The sequence below is a fragment of the Panthera tigris genome, chromosome X, assembly GCF_018350195.1.
Source record: "Panthera tigris isolate Pti1 chromosome X, P.tigris_Pti1_mat1.1, whole genome shotgun sequence".
In the NCBI taxonomy this organism is placed as follows: domain Eukaryota; kingdom Metazoa; phylum Chordata; class Mammalia; order Carnivora; family Felidae; genus Panthera; species Panthera tigris.
The window spans coordinates 97,325,884-97,346,982 of record NC_056677.1 but is presented as its reverse complement, the minus strand read 5'-3'; the positions used below and the strand labels follow the sequence as shown (position 1 = coordinate 97,346,982).

The 21,099-nt window shown below is 44.3% G+C and overlaps 2 protein-coding genes across 2 annotated transcripts in view; both read left to right on the top strand.

Annotated features, from left to right (window-relative positions):
- Positions 1-16,556, top strand: part of LOC102972780 (A-kinase anchor protein 17B-like) — a 25,257-nt gene extending 8,701 nt beyond the window's left edge. Inside the window, exons 3-6 of the mRNA XM_042974889.1 lie at positions 9,659-10,427; positions 11,902-12,032; positions 14,365-14,495; positions 16,451-16,556. Coding sequence (XP_042830823.1) covers positions 9,675-10,427; positions 11,902-12,032; positions 14,365-14,495; positions 16,451-16,467 — 1,032 coding nt within the window. The 5' untranslated portion in view covers positions 9,659-9,674 and the 3' untranslated portion in view covers positions 16,468-16,556. The remainder of the gene's footprint in view (positions 1-9,658; positions 10,428-11,901; positions 12,033-14,364; positions 14,496-16,450) is intronic.
- LOC122235432 (A-kinase anchor protein 17B-like) lies at positions 16,065-21,099 on the top strand. Its single transcript, XM_042974888.1, has one exon. The coding sequence runs from the start codon at positions 16,520-16,522 to the stop codon at positions 18,089-18,091; it is 1,572 nt and encodes a 523-aa protein (XP_042830822.1). The 5' UTR covers positions 16,065-16,519; the 3' UTR covers positions 18,092-21,099.

Sequence of the window (21,099 nt, the reverse complement as noted above, 5' to 3'; positions counted from 1 at the left end):
GTGAGAGAGAATGAATGATGGACACTTATGCTTATGATTCAAATGCTTTTAAAGTTGTAAAGTTATACTTTTGATCGGAGAGCCCTGAGACGTAGCAGAGGAATCTCTCTAAGTATCTTCTGAGATGAAGGAAGGTATTAGAGGGACCTTGGATGCAGAATTTCTGGAATTTTCACTGCTGGTGAAAACAACCATTTTACACTCGTGACAGCATCTCAAGACTGGCTTCTTTTGTCTGTTCTCTTATGCTACTGCGATTTGGTCAGCTTTGCCGCTGGGTATACAGGCAAGGAAAAAGAGGCGGACAGATGACTAGAGAGAGCAGTCCTTTTCTCTGAGAATCTGCTAGAAATGTCCCGGCATTGGGAGCATGTTGAGTGAAATGCCTTGGTAAAGCTGTATACACAAGATACTGCTGGAATGCACGCTGTGTAAACGTTGTCGAATGACTACAATGTTTTAAGGTTGGAGGAGCTCTCGTTTGCCTCTGCAAAGCTGTTAAAGAAGAGGTGGTCTCAGAAGTGTTGCTTTTAGGGGGGGCCTGGCTGGCTTGGTTGGCCGAGCATGTGACTCTTGATCTTGGGGGGTTGTGGGTTCAAGTCCCATGTTAGGTGTGGAGATTACTTAAGAATGAAATCCTTCAACGAAGCAAAACAAAAAGTGTTGCTTTTATTTATTTATTTTTGAGAGGGGAGAGGGTCGGAGAGGGAGAGAGGGAGAGGGAGAGGGAGAGGGAGAGGGAGAGAGAGAGAGAGAGAGAGAGAGAGAGAGAGAGAGAGAATCCCAAGCAGGCTCTGTGCTGTCAGCAGATAGGAGCTTGATCTCACGAACTGTGAGCTCATGACCCGAGCCGAAATCAAGAGTCTGACACTTAACTGACTGAGCCACCCAGGTGCCCCAATGTTTGTTTATTTTTGAGAGAGAGAGAGAGAGCAGAGAGGGAGAAGCAGAGAAACAGGGGGACAGAGGCTCCGAAGCAGGCTCTGCGCTGACTGCAGTGAGTCTGATGTGGGGCTCGAACTCTTGAACCGCTAGATCATGACCTGAGCTGCAGTTAGTCAATCAACTGAGCCACGCAGGCGCCCCGATATATATTTTTTAGACACGTTTTTAATGGAAGTATAATTGACATGGAGTGTTGTATTAATCTCAGGTGTACAACATAATGACTCAATGACTTTATACGTTACTCAGTGCGTGGCACGATAAGTGTGGTCACCATCGGTCACCAAAGAGTGCTATTACCATCTTATTGACCATATTCTCCATGCCTCAGCCTTTTTATTATTGTTTTGTCATCCCTTTTTATTGATGCGTAGTTAACATACAGTGTTATATTCGTTTCAGGTGCGCAATAAAATGATCCAACAATTCCATACACCGCTCAGTGCTCATCGCCATAAGTACACTGTCAGTCCCCATTATCTATTTCGCCTATCCCCCCACCTGCCGCCCCTCTGGCAACCCTCAGTTTGTTCTCTGTGTTTAAGAGTCTGGTTTTCTGTTTGTCTCCTTTTTCCTTTCTTTGCTTTGTTTCTCAAGTTCCACGTATGCAGTAATCCCAACCCGAAATTTTATCCTGGGGAAATCGTTCAACAGAAGTTTGACTCTAGGTTCACAAAGATACATATTAACAATAATGGCCGGTGTTTATTAAGTGTTTACTGTGTGCCAGGCCCCATTTTTAAGCACTTTACAATGGCTCATTTAGTCCTTACATCAATTAAATGATACACTGTGGTGATACTTACGCTAAATTGAGCGGACTGACATATGGATGGCTTACACAGTTTGCCCAAAATTACAGCTAGTAAGTGGTGAGAGTTGGGATGTAAACCCGGGCAGTGTGGTTCTAGAACCCGCAATCTTATCCCTATACTGTATACTATAAAGGCATTACCCACAATAGAAACAAGGTGAAAATAACCCAGGCCCTCCACAAGAGGAATGGTTCTATCTGTTATGGTTCTATCAGTTCTGGTGAGGTTCTTCGTCAACGAAACATTTCCAAACAATACAGCATGAGCTTAAGACTATTCACATTCTTGGCATCATGCCCTGAAATTCTGATTCAGTAGGTCTTTTTCACTCCATTCTCTAAATGAGGGTGTCCCCCTGGGTTGTGTCCTTAGCCATCTTCTTTCTGGATTTCTCTTTACCCATATGTGGCAAGTTACAATTTCCAAATCACTTTCTCGTACATTATATCCCTTGATCCTTAAAGCCTCAGCTGACCCTATAATATTCTCCAGATACTGCTCCATTTCTCCTCCTCCTCCTCCTCCTCCTCCTCCTCTTCTCCTCCTCCTTCTTCAGCTGTACGCCCAGTGTGGGGCTTGAAGTCATGACCCAAGATCAAGAGTCACATGCTCTACTGACTGAGCCAGCCGGGCGCCCCTGCTCCATTTCTTAAAATCCTAATCTACACACCATCTCTGCTTCTCTACTTCTTTTAAACTCTTCAACTTAATACAATCTGGATTTTGCCCTCAACAGTCCACAAGACCATGCTTGCTAAGATCACCAGCAGCCTCTAATGCTGCCAAATTCAGTGGACACTTTTTTGGGGTGCCTGGCTGGCTTTGTTGGTAGAGAATGTGACTCTTGATCTTGGGGTTGTGAGTTCAAGTCCCACGTTGGGTGTAGAGATTACTTAAGAATAAAATCTTAAAAAATTTTTTAGTGGACACTTCTCTATTCTCCCCTTACTTGACCTCTTTAAAATTTTTTTAATGTTTATTTATTTTGAGAAAGAGACAAAGCATGAGCGGGGGAGGAGCAGAGAGAGAGGGAGACACAGAATCCAAAGCAGCCTCCAGGCTCTGAGCTGTCAGCACAGAGCCTGATGCGGGGCTTGAACTCACAAACCGTGAGATCATGACCTGAGCCAAAGCCGGATGCTTAACCGACTGAGCCACTCAGGTGCCCCAGTACCTTACTTGACCTCTTAAGAGTTGTCAACACCACTGACTAATCCTCCTTCTTGAAACACTTCTACATGTCTGGCTCCTTCTTCTGTCTTTTTTTTTTTTTTTAATTTTTTTTAACGTTTATTTATTTTTGAGACAAAGAGAGACAGAGCATGAACAGGGGAGGGACAGAGAGAGAGGGAGACACAGAATCTGAAACGGGCTCCAGGCTCTGAGCTGTCAGCACAGAGCCCGACGCGGGGCTCGAACTCACGACCGTGAGATCATGACCTGAGCCGAAGTCGGACGCTTAACCGACCAAGCCACCCGGGCGCCCCAGCTTCTTCTGTCTTCTTGCTGAGCCCTCCTCCTCATGCTGACTTCTAAATGTTAATTTTCCATGGGGATTGGTTCTATGTTTTCTCATTCCCAGAGGAGCTCATCTATACCTGTCATTTTATTTATTTTTTAAAAATGTTTGGTTTTTTAAATGTTTATTGATTTATTTTGAGAGAAAGAGAGAGAGTCAGAGAGAGAGGGAGAGAAAGAATCCCCAGCAGGCTCTACACCATCAGTGGGACCCCGATGCGGGGCTCGAACTCATGGAATCGTGAGATCATGACCTGAGCTGAAACCAAGAGTTGGATGCCTAACTGCTAAGCCACCGAGGCACCCCCCTCCTTTTCTTTTAAAGTGTATTCATTTATTGTGAGAGAGAGTTAACTGTTTATTTATTTTGAGAGAGAGAGAGAACGAGAGAGAGGGTGTGTGCGCATGGAGTCAGGGAGGGGCAGAGAGAGAGGGAGAGAGAGAATCCCAAGCAGGTTAGCCCTGTCAGCCCAGAGCCTGACGCAGTCTCGATCTCATCAACTGTGAGATCATGACCTGAGCCGAAATCGGGAGTCAGATGCTTAACGGACAGAGCCACCCAGGCGCCCCTACACCTGCCATTTTAAACATGATTTATTTGCTGAAGAATATTGCATATAGAAAAAAAAAAAAAACCAAAGGCACAACCAAAAGTTCAGGGAAAACCCAAGGCACAGCGAATAGTTGAGGGAAAGGTAGGTGAACAGGGACCCAGAAAGAAGGCTGAGGAGGACCAACTGGGAAAGTGTAAGGAAAGCCAGGAGAGTGTGGTGGCCCAGAAGCCAAAGGGAAAGCAAGCTTCAAAAAGGAACAAGTGCCAGCTCATCACTGCGTTCACTGATGTACAGTCGGGAGACTGTCAAGAACCACTGAAATTTTATAAAGAAGGAAGTCCTTGGTTAGCCAAAGGGCTATGCGGTAGAGTGGAACAATAAGCCAAAGGGAAACAGACAAGAAATCACATGGTCCCCAAGACAGATGAGAAAGTAGCAGCTTCAGTCCCTTAGCAGCTTCAAGAAGAAAATGGAACCTGGCAACAATACCAAAAAAAAAAAAAAAAAAAAAAAAAAAAAAAAAAAATCTAGTGCCTCAGTGGACCATAGGTTCATTGTGAACTGACATATGCCTCAGTATTTTTAAAAATTAAGATTGGAAAATTAGCTCCCTATTCTGGGAGAGTATTTTAAGATGAAATATTCATGAACATTTAATTTTAAAGCCCATGAACAACAGGGAAAGATATGAGGACAACTGTCTAATTCATTATTGTTACTATTTGGGGGAGCCAGGAGTTGGCCGTGGGGATTTTATTTTATTTTTTAAAAGTTTATTTATTTGTTTAAGTCATCTGTACACCCGGCCTGGGGCTTGAACCAACCACCCCGAGATCAAGAGTCACGTGCTCCTCCGACTCTGGTTGGGGGGTGGGGGGCCCTGCATTGGGAACTTTAAACGGGGTCATTATTGTTTGTTTGTTTGTGTTTTTAAGACCAATCTTGGGAAGGTCAGAAAATAGCTTAGGTGCTTCCTAATCCAGGTGTAGGGTCTTATCCCTGGAGAAAGAGCTGAGAACAATACTCTAGAGCAGAGAGGTCAAGGACTAGCACGCCAGAGAGTCCTGCAGATGTGTTTATTTGTACTCTGCACTGCTTTTAAATCGTTTAAATTGATTGCCAACATCTGAAAATCAGATTTCACGGAAGGACCTGGATTTCTGGTGCTTCTGGAAAACACGGGCGTTCTGGCCGATCCTGGCCCTTCTTCCCTCATTGCAGCTGGAGTTGAGGAGGACTTGCCCTTTGAGATTGGCCCGTTCCTCAGTCTCTGCTCAGTTTACTTTGTTCACTGAGACCGTCTTGCTGTTGGCTGTAGTCATCCGAGTTATGGCTTCTGCTGTAGAATTTACTGCTTATTTTCGCTTCAGTGTGAGACGGAAGCGATAGCCAGTTTTTTGAAAACTGTCAAAAACACGGTTCATCAAACACTTTAAAATGGTATTTGGCTCATTTCTCTCCAAACTTGATAAGAGCCTTTTTTTTTTTTTTTTTTTACACTTCAGGAAAGTGGAGAGATGTGGGTAAAGTATAGAAATTTGTTTTGTTATGTAGAAATCATCCTTGTGAGGGGTGTGAGGCATATGTTAAATCTCAAAACGGTGATGATTTTTAGTCGTCTTTGTGAATTTAATTTTAAGTAGAAGAAATTTTTAAATAAGATCTATTTATACTGGTCATAATTTAAAAAAAAATTTTTTTTAACGTTTTTATTTATTTTTGAGACAGAGAGAGACAGAGCATGAATGGGGGAGGATCAGAGAGAGAGGGAGACACAGAATCGGAAGCAGGCTCCAGGCTCTGAGCCATCAGCCCAGAGCCCGACACGGGGCTCAAACTCACAGACCGCGAGATCGTGACCTGAGCTGAAGTCAGATGCTTAACTGACTGAGCCACCCAGGCGCCCCTATACTGGTCATAATTTTAAACAAGTGACTAAAAATGCATCATTAAAAGTTTGATTAAATCAGTAAATGTTTCATTAAAAACTACTTTCCAAAAAAATCATAACTCAATTTCTGGACTTTATTCCTGTGCATACATAATTTGCACAAAATTATATCCAAATGACACTGTAATAAGTGGCTTTGAGCAGGTTTGATTTTGTTTTTTAAAGTAGGCTCCCTGGCCAATGTGGGGCTTGAACTCATGACCCTGAGATCAAGAGTTGCATGCTCTACCAACTGAGCCAGCCAGACGCCCATGCTTTTTTCTTATTTTAAATTATTTCTCTAGGATAAGTTTCTAGAGCAGGTTACTTGATAAAGGAGATGAGAATTTTTATGATTCTTGGTTTGTTTGGCTAAATTATTCTAGAAAAAGATGATTTACATGGTCTCTAGCGAGATATGAAGATGCCTGTTTTTTTCTTCCCAAAACTCTCCCAGGAATTGGCTTTTATAACTTTTTATTCATTTGTGTAAAGACTATTAAATGGAATTGTGTATCTATTTAGTGTTGAGAGAGAGAGAGAGAGAGAGAGAGAGAGACAGAGCGCGAGCAGGGGAGGGGCAGAGAGAGAGAGAGGGAGGGAGACACAGAATCTGAAGCAGCCTCTAGGCTCCGAGCTGTCAGCACAGAGCCCGACGCGGGGCTTGAACTTATACAAATCAGAAGATCATGACCTGAGCTGAAGACGTACGCTTAACCGACCGAGCCACCCAGGTGCCCTTGTAATTGTATATCTTGAAACGAATTAAGAGTTTGATATGTGTATCAGTTAGCTATTGCTGTATAACAAACCATCCCCAAACTTAGTGGCTTAAACAATAGGGATTTATTATTTCTCACAAGTCTATAGGTTGGCAGGACTGTTGTACTTGCTCACGTGTCAGTGGTCAGTTGGTGGGTTGGCTGGGGGCTGGCTGGTCTAGGACATCTTCCGAAACCAAGAGTCAGACGCTTAACCGAGACACCCAAGCGCCCTGACTCTATCTCTTGATAGCAGTAACTCAAAGTCACATCGCAGAGTGTAGATACGGGGCTGGGTGGGAACTTGCGATTACTTTTACAACTCTTATACCACCACATTCAAATGAATGTTGTCCTTCAAAGTTGTCATCCTTCAAATCTCTACACTCATTCCAACGATGTACCCACGAATTAAAAAAGCAAGAATCAGAGCCTTCATTAGAATCTCCTTTTTGGGGGGGGGGGCGGTTATAAGCCAATTAAGAAAATCAGTTTGTTCTTTGTAGTCAACCATTTTATTCAACGTTCTTGATTCTAGGTAATTTTTGATAATTTCTAAATATCAAATCCATGAGAAAAGAGTTTCAAAATTGACCCCCGTCAAGGCTATTTAAAAGAATGTAACCCAGACTTTGAAATCGATCCAAAAGGAAGCATTCTGAAATGTTTAAAACAAAGGCTTGTCGCTGGAATAAATGGGGAGAGCGTGACAAACCCGATCACTTTGAAGTGGTTACTCTGTGTGCATTTTTTCTGGAAGGTTTTTTAAAAGCTGTTGCTTTGAATTAGGTTGTGTAAACAAATACCTATTGACTGTAGATGAATTTGGGAGTTCTGTGTATCTTAGTTGAATATCACATTAATTTTTTTCCCCTAAAGGAGCTTAGTGTTGACTCTCACTTAGGTTGCACGTTGCAGCAAAGTAACTGGATTTTTTTCCTCATTTTGCTATTTAGATAATGTTTTTGGAGAAAGAGAGCGTGTTTGTTTTCATAACACCCCAGTTCAGTGTTGCTATTATAAGAATTTCTAAGAACCTTAATATCTTAGATATAACCTTTGGGGGCCTTTAAAAAAACAGTCTACGCAAACTTTGTCTCCTCAAGGAAATTGACTTGGACTGTCCTTTATGGACAGTTATTAAAGAATTATGTACCTACAAAGTTAACCAAGATTTAGTAGTGGATTTTGTGTTAGAATTTCTATCGTCTGGCCATGTATGCTTGAGTCTAAACCTCTCAGAAGTTGACATTGGAAGTTGACATAAAACATGAGAAACTCAGGCTTTATAGACTCTAGAAATGTCCACTTTAGAAAAAACTCCTTTATTGGAAAGTGCTATTTGAAGTCAGCAAAGAGGAGCAGAAATCCTTTATTCCCAGTATTTGTAATCTTACTCACCTTGGGGCAGCTTAAAAGAGTTTGTTGACAGGAAATGCCAGCAGGCACTCATGTTTGGGGGATTTTTAGGTCAAGGGCAAATTCACTTGGTCATTCATTAGAAGAGGATGGTTCTTCTGCATTTGAACTTAGAGTTCAGTCTAGTTCATGTCAATAGACTGGGAGCATACGAGTGGATATGTCCACGTAAGACCTAGAAACCAACCTGGACCAAGGATGCTAAATCAGGTGCGTGTTCCCGAATGCGCTATGGGTGTTTTACCCTTGCCTCGTTTCTGTAGTACCCCCAGCCAGTTTTTCTGGGATTTGACCTTTGAGATCAATCATGCAATAGATTGGAGATTTGGAATCTTGGGGTCTCAATGTATGGGCAAGTCACTGAATTTTTCTGAATCCGTCTGAATTTCCCTATCTGTAAAACAGGCATGAAAATTCTTATAGGTTGTTTCGTGAATCAAATGAGATCAAATAACACTTTTGCCACAAATAAAGAATCATCATAGCTTGTGTTTATTGAGAACTTCCTTTGTGCCGGGCACTATTCTTAAGCTTTCACATGTACTTGCTCATTGAATCCTCTCAGAAATCCTAGAATCTCAATTTTTCAGTGAAGGAAACTGAAACACAGTACAGTTGGCCCTTGAACAACACAGGTTTGAACTGTGCGGGTCCATTTATACACGGATTTCTTTGCGATCAATACAGTACAGTACCATAAATGTATTTTCCCTTATGATTTTCTTTTCTTTTCTTTTTTTTTAATGTTTATTTATTTTTGAGAGAGGGAGAGAGACAGAGCGTGAGTGGGGGAGGGACAGAGAAAGAGGGAGACACAGAATCGGAAGCAGGCTCCAGGCTCCGAGAGCACTCAGCTCAGAGCCCGATGCGGGGCTCGAACTCACAGACTGTGAGATCATGACCTGAGCCGAAGTCGGACGCTTAACCGACGGAGCCACCCAGGCGCCCCTTTTCTTTTTTTTTTTTAAGTTTATTTATTCACTCAGAGAGAAAGAGAGAGAGTGCGCAAGTGGGGGAGGGGCAGAGAGAGAGAGAGAGAGAGAGAGAGATTGAGAATCCCAAGCAGGCTCCTCACTGTCAGCACAAAGCCCAGCATGGGGCTCGAGCTCATGAACCGTGAGATCATGACCCGAGCCGAAGTCAGACACTTAACCGACCGAGCCACCCAGGCGCCCCTTCTTCTTTTTTTTTAAAGTAACCTCTACACCCAATGCGGTGCTCAAACTCAGAACCCCGAGATCGAGAGTTGCATGCTCCACTGTCTGAGCCAGCCAGGCGCCCCCATTTTTTTCCTTCCTTCTGATTTTCTTAAGAACATTTTCTTTCCTCTAGCTTCATTGTAAGAATACAGTGTATCATCCACATAACATGCAAAATATGTGTCCCTCGATTGTTTCTGTTGTTGGTAAGGCTCTGGTTGACAGTAGGCGATTGGTAGTTGGGTTTGGGGGCAGCCAAAACGATGCGTGGATTTTCAACCGCATGAGGGTGAAGGGGGTTGGTGCCCCTCACCCCCGTCCTGTTCAAGGGCCAACTGTATACGGAAACTTTGAACCCCCTAAAACACATGAAACGAATGCGAGCTATTGTCTTCATTCTCCCCAAAGTGCGCTTTCCCCTATCGGTTGAACTGAAGTCCGGGAATGCTAGCAGCCTTCGAAGTCCAAATCCGTGTTTGCTCCATCTGTATGAAAATGTTCTCTCTCACCCTCTAAGGTTTCCGGGGGCTACCATGACGGTCACCGTGGTGTATGATAACTCTGAGGCCACAGAGCTCTGTGCAGCTCAGCACCTCTACCTCAAGCCCATAGCAAAACTGATGATCAATGTATTGCTCCCGGAGAGCTCAGAACCCATGAGACCCTTCTCCAACTGGGAAGTTCTCGACCAGCTTAAGAGCCTAATTTGCCCTGATCAGTTCACCACAGTTCGGCTCTCTAAGAGTACCAAGGACTTCATCCGGTTCGAGGGGGAGGCCGAAACGCGAAGCCTGGTTCAGATCTTGAAGGCAAAGTTACATGGAAAGATCATCAAGCTACACGGTTTGAAAACAGACTTAAAAGTAGTGGCTACAGATGCCCAGGGAGAGTGGGAGCGCTTCCCCAGGGAGAAGGAGGCCTCATCGAGTGATGGGGCCGAAGAGCAGGACCAGGATAAGAGCCCCGACTCTATATATTTTGAAGGCTTGCCCTGCAAATGGTTTGCACCTAAAGGTTCCAGCGGGGAGAAGCCCTGTGAAGAGATCCTCCGGGTGGTCTTTGAAAGCTTTGGGAAGATCAAGAATGTGGATATCCCTATGCTAGACCCCTACCGAGAAGTGACGACTGGTGGGAACTTCGGGGGTTTCGGCTTCGGCTTGCAGACGTTTGAGGCCTTTATTCAGTACCAGGAGTCGACGGACTTTGTAAAAGCCATGGAGTCCCTTCGAGGTATGAAGCTAATGCTCAAAGGAGATGATGGGAAAGCTCTGGCCTGTAACATCAAGGTAAGAAGGAGCCAGAATTTCTTTCCTTTCCCACTGTCCAGGTGGTCCTGAGCAAAAGCTGGAAGGAAGCATCTAGAATAAATTTCCTTAGACCCCACCAGGCTCTGATTGACAGCTAATGTGGAGATTTGTGTTGTCACTAATAAATGGATGTTTAGGAATAAAAATAATCCGGATTGGAACATTCTCTGCTAGCAGGCATGCTGCTGGCCGGGGTTTTATTATTATCCGGGGTTCTGCCCTAACTTCTCCAGGGCACTGAAGAATTCCTCTGGCCCTTATGGAACTGTCTCGTATGCCTGTTCTATTTGACAAGTTGCTGAGAGAGAGGGATACATGCAGTTTGAAACCACAGGAGAGCGGTTTACTCCCTCTGTCCTCTTGGGGCAACAGCTTACATTTTCAGGATGTCTGTCAGGTAAATTGTTGGAACGTAACCTCAACAAGCTTGGATGCTTTCCTTTCAAGATCATCCTGTCTGTCCAGTCATGCCACCTCATCGATGTCTGAATGCTTGGCCATCTTCTTAGAGAGAGTGCGTGCAAGTGGGGGAGAGGGGCGGGGGGGGGGAGAGGGGGAAGGGGGGAGGGAGAGAGAGAGAGAGAGAGAGAATGAGAATATCTTAAGCAGGCTCTACACTCAGCACACAGTCCAACCTGAGGCTTGATCCCACAACCCTTTGATCATGACCAAAATCAAGAGCCAGACGTTCAACAAACTGAGCCACCCGGGCACCCCTAAAATATATCTTTTTAAATTAGGAGCTATTCAGCCAGACAAAAGATATAACACGTACCATGGTGACCACCCATGTACCCATTGCCCGGCTTACGAAAGAAAACATCACCAGTGAGATGAGACCCCATTCCCCTTCCTCCCCTCAAAGATAGCCATGATTGTGAGTTTGGCGTTTATCATTCTTGTGTATATTTAAAGGGCTAGTTCTGTCTCCTTTTATTTTTCGAGCAAATTTGTTTGTAGTGCCTCGATCTGACTTTCACTTTATTTTGAGATTTGCAAAGTAGCTTAATAATCACTGTAGTCCGATGTCTGTATCCCATTAGGTCAGTTTTCTTGCCTCTTTGCTCCCCGCCCCCTCTACTCCCCCCCCCCATTTTTTGACTGTTTTTGTCTCTGATGATTAAACAAAAATACACGAACTCAGTCGATTGCTATAAAAAACCAGAGGTAATATACTCACATCCCTCAGACCCTGTGCCCAAAATGACACCGTGATGCCATCTATAGCTATATTAGAGCTCCTCAAGGGTTCTGCCAAAGGAAATTCTACAGGGCCGTTTGGCAGGGGACCACGAAGCAGCGGAACCATCTGGACACTGGGATGCAGAGAGGGCATTTTGAACTCCTTGGGTTTTGGATGGTAATGTACATACCAGTTCCATCTCACTGGCCTGGGACATACCCAGCCAGCTGGCAAACTTTTCTAACGAAGCTCTGCATTGTTTGTGGGCAGGTTATGTTTGATAGGACCAAACATTTCAGCGAAGGAGCCATAAGGAGGAGAAATCAAGAAAGGCTAAAATTACAAGAACTAGAGGAAGAAAGGAAAAAAGAAAAGAGGAGAGACGAGGAAGAGGCTGCGAGGTGAGGAGGCCGACTTTAACAAAGAGGGTTTTTCACTTCCAGTGAGTGGATTTTTCCCTCTGGGTGAATAGGTGACAATGAGGGGGGGGGGGCAGTAGGTATTGCTGCAGATGGGAAAACTCTGTGGAAGCCTATAGTCTTCCGACGGTGCTGCTACAAAACCAAAATGGCCAAACAACTGAAAACAGGAAACTTAAAAAGGAGGTTCTCAGGGAGAACAAGTAATGAGCTAGATTAAGATATCTGGGAAGAAAGGATTAAAAAACAAAAGGATCAGGGGCTTTTATAATGAAAATCCTAGCCCACCCAATTAACAAGTATACCAATTTACCCCCGCTTTACCAAATTTTACCTTGCCTACCAATTTAAATAAAAACAAATTCTTTTTAGGACTGGAAAAGATTTTCTTCCACAAAATGCTCAGCAGTCAAACCAACTGACGGGCAGGAAGGCATGTATTTCTTGGCATTCTATTTCCTGTTGGCCTAAGGTCTTTCGGTGAATTTAAGGAGCCCCCACGTTTATTTCTTTGAGCTTCTCCTTGTCTTGAAATTAGGGACTTGGGCCTAGAAAGGGCTATTGGATTGCCAAAGGTTTGCCAAGAAGGTACAAATGGGCTGGAACTACAGGGCTCTCAAAACAAGTCTTACGTGGGGCGCCCGGGTGGCTCAGTCGGTTAAGCGTCCGACTTCGGCTCAGGTCATCATCTCACAGTTCCAGGAGTTTGAGCCCCGCACTGGGGTCTGTGTTGACAGCTTGGAGCCTGGACCCTGCTTCAGAGTCTGTGTCTCCCTCTCTCTCCGCCCCTCCTCCGTTCACGCTTTGTCTCTCTGTCTCAAAAATAACATAAACATTAAAAAATTAAAAAAAAAAACCAAGTCTTACCTCTTGGCCCCTCCACTTCCACATTTATTCTTGCAGTCTTTCATGTGAATTATAGCTGTTCAAAAAAGGAGAGAAAGAGTACCCCTTCATGGACCTTTCACCTTTTTGGCTGGTGGGGTAATATGAGTTGATTGAGATCATGTCTGTGAGACTTGGCCAGAAATTGAGCCAAGGTAACTATTGCCCCAAGTTTCTGGACGAAACATGCAGTTTAGATAATCCTTCAGCTTTTGGCTAAGTCCTCACTCAGGTAACTGTCCCTTCTTTCTCCTTCCCCACGTTTCCATAAGGGCCTAACCAAAACAGTTTCATTTTTCAGAGAACAGCTATAAACAAAGCCCATATTCTTCTTCTTTTTTTTAAGTTTATTTATTTATTTTGAGAGAGAGAGAGAGAGAACGAGAACAAACACAAGCAGGGAAGGGGCAGAGAAGAGAGAATCCCAAGCAGGCTCCACGCCATCAGCGCAGAGCCCAACTCGGGGCTTGAACTCACGAACCGTGAGGCCCTGACCTGAGCTGAGATCAAGAGCCTCGCGAACCGTGAGGCCCCGACCTGAGCTGAGGTCAAGAGCCTCGCGAACCGTGAGGTCCCGACCTGAGCTGAGGTCAAGAGCCTCGCGAACCGTGAGGTCCCGACCTGAGCTGAGATCAAGAGCCTCGCGAACCGTGAGGTCCCGACCTGAGCTGAGATCAAGAGCCCAACGCTTAACTGACTGAGCCACCCAGGTGCCCCAAAGCCTGTATTTTTCTAAGCCAGTATGTTTTTATGATCGTGTACTGTGTTAAGTACCAGTTCTCATCCGTAAGATTTTCTGAGTGCCTTGACTTCCCTGTTTTATAAGCCAAGGTGAAGTCAACTCCACGGAAGGTTTTGATCTCAAGAGAAATGAAATCAGCACTGTGACAGCTGAGTCCACAAGCTGGACTGCTTGTGGTTTGAGAAAGTGGGGACTTCTAGAAGCCCCTCCTTTGAATTCTGTAGCCTTCCTTTTGTACACTCTCTCCTGTACATGCTTCTAACCAACCAGCTCAATTTTGTGTCCTTCTGTTTTGACTGATGCACATGGAGCCTTTTTTTTTTTTTTTTAAGTTTATTTACTTATTTTGAGAGGGCGAGATCAGGGGAGGGGCAGAGAGGGAGAGGGAATTCCAAGCAGGCTCTGCGTTGTCAGCACAGAGCCCGATGCAGGGTTCGAACTCACGAACCATGGGATCATGACCTGAGCCGGAATCAAGAGTCAGAGGCTTAACTGACTGAGCCACCCCGGTGCCCCATGCGTGGTGTCTTATTCCCTAAGTTGTCTGTGTCAGGCCCTGGGGTTAGCGCTGAGTGATTCCTGGAAACCTAAATGATCCGTCCTCCCCGGGCAGTGGGGAGGGAGCTGGAAGGAGAGCAAATGCCTAATAGATACCTTCTGAATGACTGAATCTTCATCATTGTCCAGGAAAAGAAAAGAGGAGGAGAGGAGAGCCCAGGAAAAGAGGAGGAGGGCCAGGGTCAGGCGGCGAGCCCTGAAGGAAAGAGACAGACACCGGCAAAGGAAACAGAAGGAGCCAGCCAAAGCTGAAGCTGCGCGTGAGCCCGACTCTTGGGAAGAGTGGGAGGAGAGGAAGTGCCTGCTGGCTCAGAGGAGGGGGGAGGCCCTTCGGTTGCTACGCGTCCTCTTGAGGAAAATTGCAGTAAGGCTCTTTCTCGATCAGCCATCACTTTTGGTAGGTACTGACCTTTCTGAGGCACACTTCTACGCTGAAGCAGTGGCCTGTTTCAAATCGACTCCATGGAAGACTCTTTGCCTTCCTTGGGATTCGTTTTCAATAGGCTGATCTCCAGTAGCCCAGTTGTGGATTTGCGAAAGAGGTACCCAAATTGTCCAAAGCACTTGTGTCTCACCCTTACCGTCTGGCACACTGTGTGTTCCCGAACTCCAGGATGGTCTGACCCAGAGCCCTATAGCTAGTGTATCTTCTCTGAGTTTCTTATGGATATAACGGAAGGCGCCAGGGCGAGGGAAGGGGTGTTAGGTTGGTGGCCTTCCATCAACTTGTCCGTTCATCTGCAACAGGTTTGGATGGGAAGGAAGAACCTTGAACAGAGACCTTAGGGTAGCAGGCTCATGTTAGTCTAGTCTTAAACTATTTGCTAAGGAATTTCCCACATCACAGAGCAATTGTTTTGTTTGGAGAGTTTCCGTTTTGGAGTTTTGGGTTGTGTGGTTGTTGTTGTTGTTGTTGCTTTTGGTTTTTGCCCCACTTTACTGACCTCCTAAAGATAACCAGGCTCCACAGATATCCTGGAGTGAAGGTCAGAAAGGTTCCCAAATTATTAATTTAAAAATGCATATTCAGTGTTTTTATTTTATTTTATTTTATTTTATTTTATTTTATTTTTTTGAGAGAGAGAAAGAGCAAGAGAGAGAGAGAGAGGGAGAGCAGGGGAGGAGCCGAGAGAGAGGGAGACAGAGGATCCAAAGCAGGCTCCTCGGTGACAACAGAGAGCCCCTTGCGGGGCTCGAACTCACGGACGGTGAGATCAGACCTGAGCTGAATTTGGACGCTTTACCGACCGAGCCCCCCAGGCGCCCCTTCAGTGTTTTTAAAGACCAAGAGTAAATGGCATCAGTATCAGAGCGTTACCTTGATGCGTATCTGGATACCCAGCCTTTCTCTCATTAGTGTGGACAACCGACCCGAGTGAAATTGAGATCAGAAAACTCTCACATAGACTTTCTAATAAGGCTAGCTGAATCTTTTAATTTACCTTACTGATCTCTGGGGGCGACCCCTTTTTAAGAATTTACCTTTTTAAACGTGTGTGGTGCCTAATTCTTGGCCCCACTGATGCCACATACTGATTGCGTGCAGTCCTCAGGTTTGAATCCCGGGTAACGGGTGGGCACTGTCCCGATTGACGCGAGCTGTCAGTGAGGGCGCGGGGCACACTCTCCCCGCGGGGTGGGGCCTGTGGGCGGCACCTTTAACCTGCCCTTTGGTTGTGCAGAGCAGACAACACAGACAGAACCACTGGCATGGCCGTGTTTTCTACCTGTCATCTTGCTTCTGAATGAAGCAGGTGAGAGGGGACAGCTCAGGGATACCCTCCCCTACAATCCACGGGAAGAGGCTGGAATGGAAAACAGAAAGGCGGTTCATCTTTTTAGACACACATTTCACCCATCAGTCTCTTCTTGTTCTAGGATTTTCTGGGAAGGCTGTAGAGCATTTCTTCTTTTACTATCCCCAGCCCCTAGCGTAAGACCCGGAACAGTAAATACTCACCAGTCTGTGCACATATAAAGAAAAGGGTCATGTGCTCTGAAGGTGTGTAAACGGTCGAGCACAGACCCAGTGTGTGCGTTAGCCCGAGACACTTCATTCGTACCTCTTCGTTCCTCAGTGCGATGTTGTTCCTAGTCTGGATCCACCTTACAGCTTAGAAACCACTTCAGAACCATGCCAGAAAGCCCAGTTTTCTTTGAAATGTTTAAAACCGTTACAGTTTTCATGTGAGATGTTTAACCTTTTTCTTTAAAGGAATCCACCCAGTTTAACCCACAGGGGGTAGACGATCCAAGCCCCAGAGCGAACCATACTCCAGGGAACATGCTGGAAACTCTGAAGAAAGAAGAGCTACACAGTCAGTACCTTCAGAATCAAGAAGGAATGCCAAAATATCAGGTTGCCAAGCCACACCATAAACAAAAACAAAAAATGAAGAAAAGAAATAGGGCTCACTTACATGTATCTCCCCACCACCTTAGGAGAAAAAAAATAAGCTCTTCAGCTAGAGGAGCAGGAGCTGGAAAATCATTAGCTGATGGATACAATGATAGTTCGGTCTCTGACCAGAGTCCTCTGCAGAATGCAACAGTCCGAGGTCGGCCTCTTGAGAAAGAAGACCGCGGCAATTCTCATAAATTCGATTCCTCCAGATTATCTGAGCGAGGGCGTGGCAGGAAACAGAAGATCTATGAAACAGATGAATTTATTGATTACATGTTAAACTACTATCAACCTCCAAACTATGCCCGTATCTGCCTAGAACCAAGTGGCCCAGAAAGCACGCGTCAGTGGCAGAGGGCTGTCCATGCTAAGAGAAATGGATTTCAAGTCACTTTGAGAAAATGTAACCATCACTCCACCAGCCTGAGCCCAGTGCAAAACCTGGCAACAAGACGACAGGCTCGAAAAGATGATGGCTGCTCAGAGATTTGTACTCAGGGTCCTGAGCATAAACCACAAAAGAGAGGAAGAGTGGATTATGCCAAAGAGAGTCGCAAGGAGTTAAATCATTGCAAGGACACAGCCAGTGAGGCTGGTGGTCATTTGTCCCCAACTGATGGAAAGAGCCATCTGTCGGAAGAGATTTATGCTTACGAGGTCAGAGATTCCAGATCCACCAGTCAAAGCCGGGATTCCTCACCCAACAGGTCAGCAGACTTAGAAATGGAGTTGACCGATTTCTTAGAGGAAATTAGTAGTGATTCTGAATGCTTCAGTGAAATCCTTAGCATAAAGAAAGAAGACCATGAGAAATCTGTGACTACATATGATAGCTCCCCAGAAAAAAGATCTCTTGATGCTGCTGAAATTATCACTAGCGATCAAGAAATTAGGTCAAGTCCGCAGACCTGGTGTTCAGAGCGGAACCGCGAGGGGGAGGAACGCTACTCTAAATATGAGCTTTGGAAACCAGTCAAGAGGTCCAGGTATGAGCTGACATGCTCATGGCTTGAAGGTGAAAACGGTTCCATGAGAGGTGAGAAGAACAACAGCCAAAACAGGGAAACACTGGCCCCCAAATATTTGTTTGATGAAGGCTACTACCGTGGATCCAGCCCCGGTGATCTATTAGACGACATGGTAAGAAAGAGGAGGAGGTTCGACAATAGCACATTCGGCCAGAACGTGAACTATAGGCCCCCTCATGTGCCAATAACATCGTCAAACAGCTCTGATGTTTTCTACTTGGGGGGTTTCCCCCAAAGAAGAGAGACCCCCTGGAGGCCAGACTACAACCAGGAGGTGAGAAGGTTCAAAAGATATGAGAATTCTAAAGATTTCATGCTGAATTCTGATAATTATTATGTTAGACATAACAGTCAGAAGCACGCAGACTATGGAAGCTATTTACAAAACGGCTACACTAGTCCTCTGTATTTTCAAATGTTTTGAAGTTCTCTTAGTTCAGAAAACGCTCTCATTCGCAGTAAACAAATTGCAAGAAGAAAATTTAAAACCAAATATAGCGATGTAGTTGGCAACTACAGAGCAAGAGAGCGACACTTAAAAGCTTGAGCAAGGTCAAATGCAAAAACCTTGTTTCTCTTGCCAAAGTACAAAGCATCAATGACTGCCAGTGTGCTGGCAAACTTTAGAAATAGAAAACATCCAGATTCTGAAGGTTGGTAAAACAGTGTGCCCGCAAAACTTCTTGATCCGAGGACAGACATTTCTACAGTTCAGCCGCGACTTTAACTGGGTGCCAGCGAGGGAGCAGATGAACGTTGAGAGGAGTTGAGATGGCCCCCTGTGGCTCTTTAGCTGTTCTAACAGCATCATTTAGTGTCATTTATCTTCGAAAGGGACAACAGCGAATGAAAGAAGGTCTTTTTATACCTTCTTAGCCTTGGTCAGAAACACCACGTGCAGCGACGAAACTTTCCTGACTTTTATCCAGAAATGGCTGTAGGTGACAGAAGGGATGACAGCGAGGACATACCAGAGACTCCTTCACGACATCGGAAGGTTACGGGACCACCCACCAGAGGGAAATTAATCTTTTAAATGTGTTCATAGTACTCAAAGAGTTGTCCTTTTAGAAACAAAATTTGGAAGACAAAACTAAAAGGGGCTCAGATTGTCCCTTGACGTTTAAAACGGATGGTGGACCATTTGCAGAGTTTTGTTTTGTTTTTTTTTGTTCTTGTTTTTGTGTGTGTGTGTTTTTTTTGAAGAACCCCACGTCATTCCATCCTAGAAGAGCAAGAGAATGGAAGTAAAAGAACCAGTGGGATTTGCAAAAGGAAATGCCGAAAGATCCTGGGGCACCGATACCAGCACTTTGGGAGGACAGGACGTGGCAGTATTTCATTTCAGGTTATGTAATCCTTTCACTCAGGGTTGGGTGACATCAGGTTGTAAAAAGCCGCTGACTATCCCCAAACTGACTTTTGATAACACGTTTAACAAGTGCCTCCCCAATCCTCAATAACGCCATGGAGTTAGGAGTCGAGGGCAAAGCCCTAGTTTTCCAGCTGGGGGAAAAATGGTACGTGTGAAGGCTTTGTAAACTCGTAACATAAGCGGTTTCTCTTTTTACCTACTGGTTTTGGACTTCTTGACTATGTTTTTAAATTGAGATATTTTATAGATTCATAAAGACTTACATCTTAACGCAGTGCATGTTCTATTAAAAGCTCGGCTGATTCATTCCGCCTTATATAGGATTTAGGACCCTCAGGGGCAGTAGGTGACCTTTTTTTTCCCACCCCCAGCCAAGCTATCCCTGACTCGGCAGTTGAAGACATCAATGAGATCAGACCGGCTGCAGGACGAAAGGGTGATTTTCATTCACAGAAGTAGTGGAAGGCAAACATTTCCCTGTGACATGATTCATTTCAGTCTTAACTGGATATTCTGTGGAAAAGTACCAGCCGGTAGAGCCGAGGTGGAATGCCAGTCAGTGTGGTTGCCCTGAGTGACGAGGCACGTTACGTGCTCATAACCAGCCAGCCACTCGAGCAACCTGATCTCTAAAGGGGCCACAAGATCTTCTAAGTTACCGGAAGTAAGAACCACACGTTGTTTCATTGATCTCTTCTCCTCCCATTTAAGAGAGCTACGCTAGTACGTGCAAAAGTTTACAAGTAATGTAGCGGATTGTGTTTATCATTAAGGAGATGATAACCAACGGACGATTCGTTGGTTCTCTTGTATTTGGTTCCACTTTCAACCTAGTGACTCTGCCGTTAAAACTAGGTTTGGCTTGTCAAATCTGAAAAATCGTTTCGTGGGGTGAGTGCCTTTTCTCCTCTGAAGACTAGCAGTGACTATTAATGTTCAAAGTACTGTTGTCCAGAGTAGCCTTTTAAAGTGCTAAGAGCTTGTATTTTGCCAGACAGCTTTTGGTAACTACGTATTTTTCTCCTCCTCTGCCTCCTTCTTTTTTCATGCTCCATGCCATTGAAACCAAGAACACTATGGGCTCGTAATGGAAAGCAGTTATGGTTGTTTGGAAAACAAATCTTCATTTCTGCTGTCATTAGATAATTTTTCTTTGCAGAGATTTTTGGGCATGAAAACAATTTGCTGCTCAGTGACCAGGCATAAAAAAGAAATTGCAGAATACAGCATGTGCAATTTTTTTTTTTTTTTTTTTTTTTTTTGGTATAAGAGAACTGGTGCTAAGTCACTTCTATCTAATATTTTTGTCTGGTTTCGTTTGTTTGCTAAATGCCATCCTGGGACCTAGAAGTTAGTAAAAATACTGATTTCATGTTTACTTTCTGTACCACCTTCGATTTTTATATGTCTTATAGTCATGAGTTTTAGATTTAAATAAACTTCTTGTGTGTGTGTGTGTGTGTGTGTGTGTGTGCGTGCGCGCGCATAGGCCTTAAATGAAGAAGAGAACAATTTATCCTATACTTTTCAATGGAGTGAATGGCTTAGTAAGGAATTAGATAGAACCGAAAATATTGTGATCACTTTCTATTAGTTCTAGTTATTTAGTTATTCTTTGTTGTGTTGTTATTTAAGTGGTGCAAGAGTTTTTTCCTCACATCTTTTTTTCTATGTCTTATTAAGTAAGTAAGGGCCTGAAGTTTAAATTTTGTCTTTTTAGATAGACATCTCCATGTTTTTCCTCGTATGTGCTGATAGTGCTTTAAGAAAACTAAAAACCTGTCAATGTATTTTTGTTCAATTTGTTTGAATTTCTCAGGTAGAAAGCCATGTAACCTGGTAATTTTGAAAGTAAGAACCAAATAAACGCATTTTTGTGTGTGGCAAAGACTGTTTAGAATGTGAACTCTTCAACGCTAATAATTTCACCGGGGCGGGGTGAGTTTCTACTTGTAGGATGCCGCTTTGCACTAATGTTGTCGATCATTTGCATTGTTAGAGAAATAATACATATTTAATTTTCAGATATATTAAAAATAAAATGGTCATAGTGACTA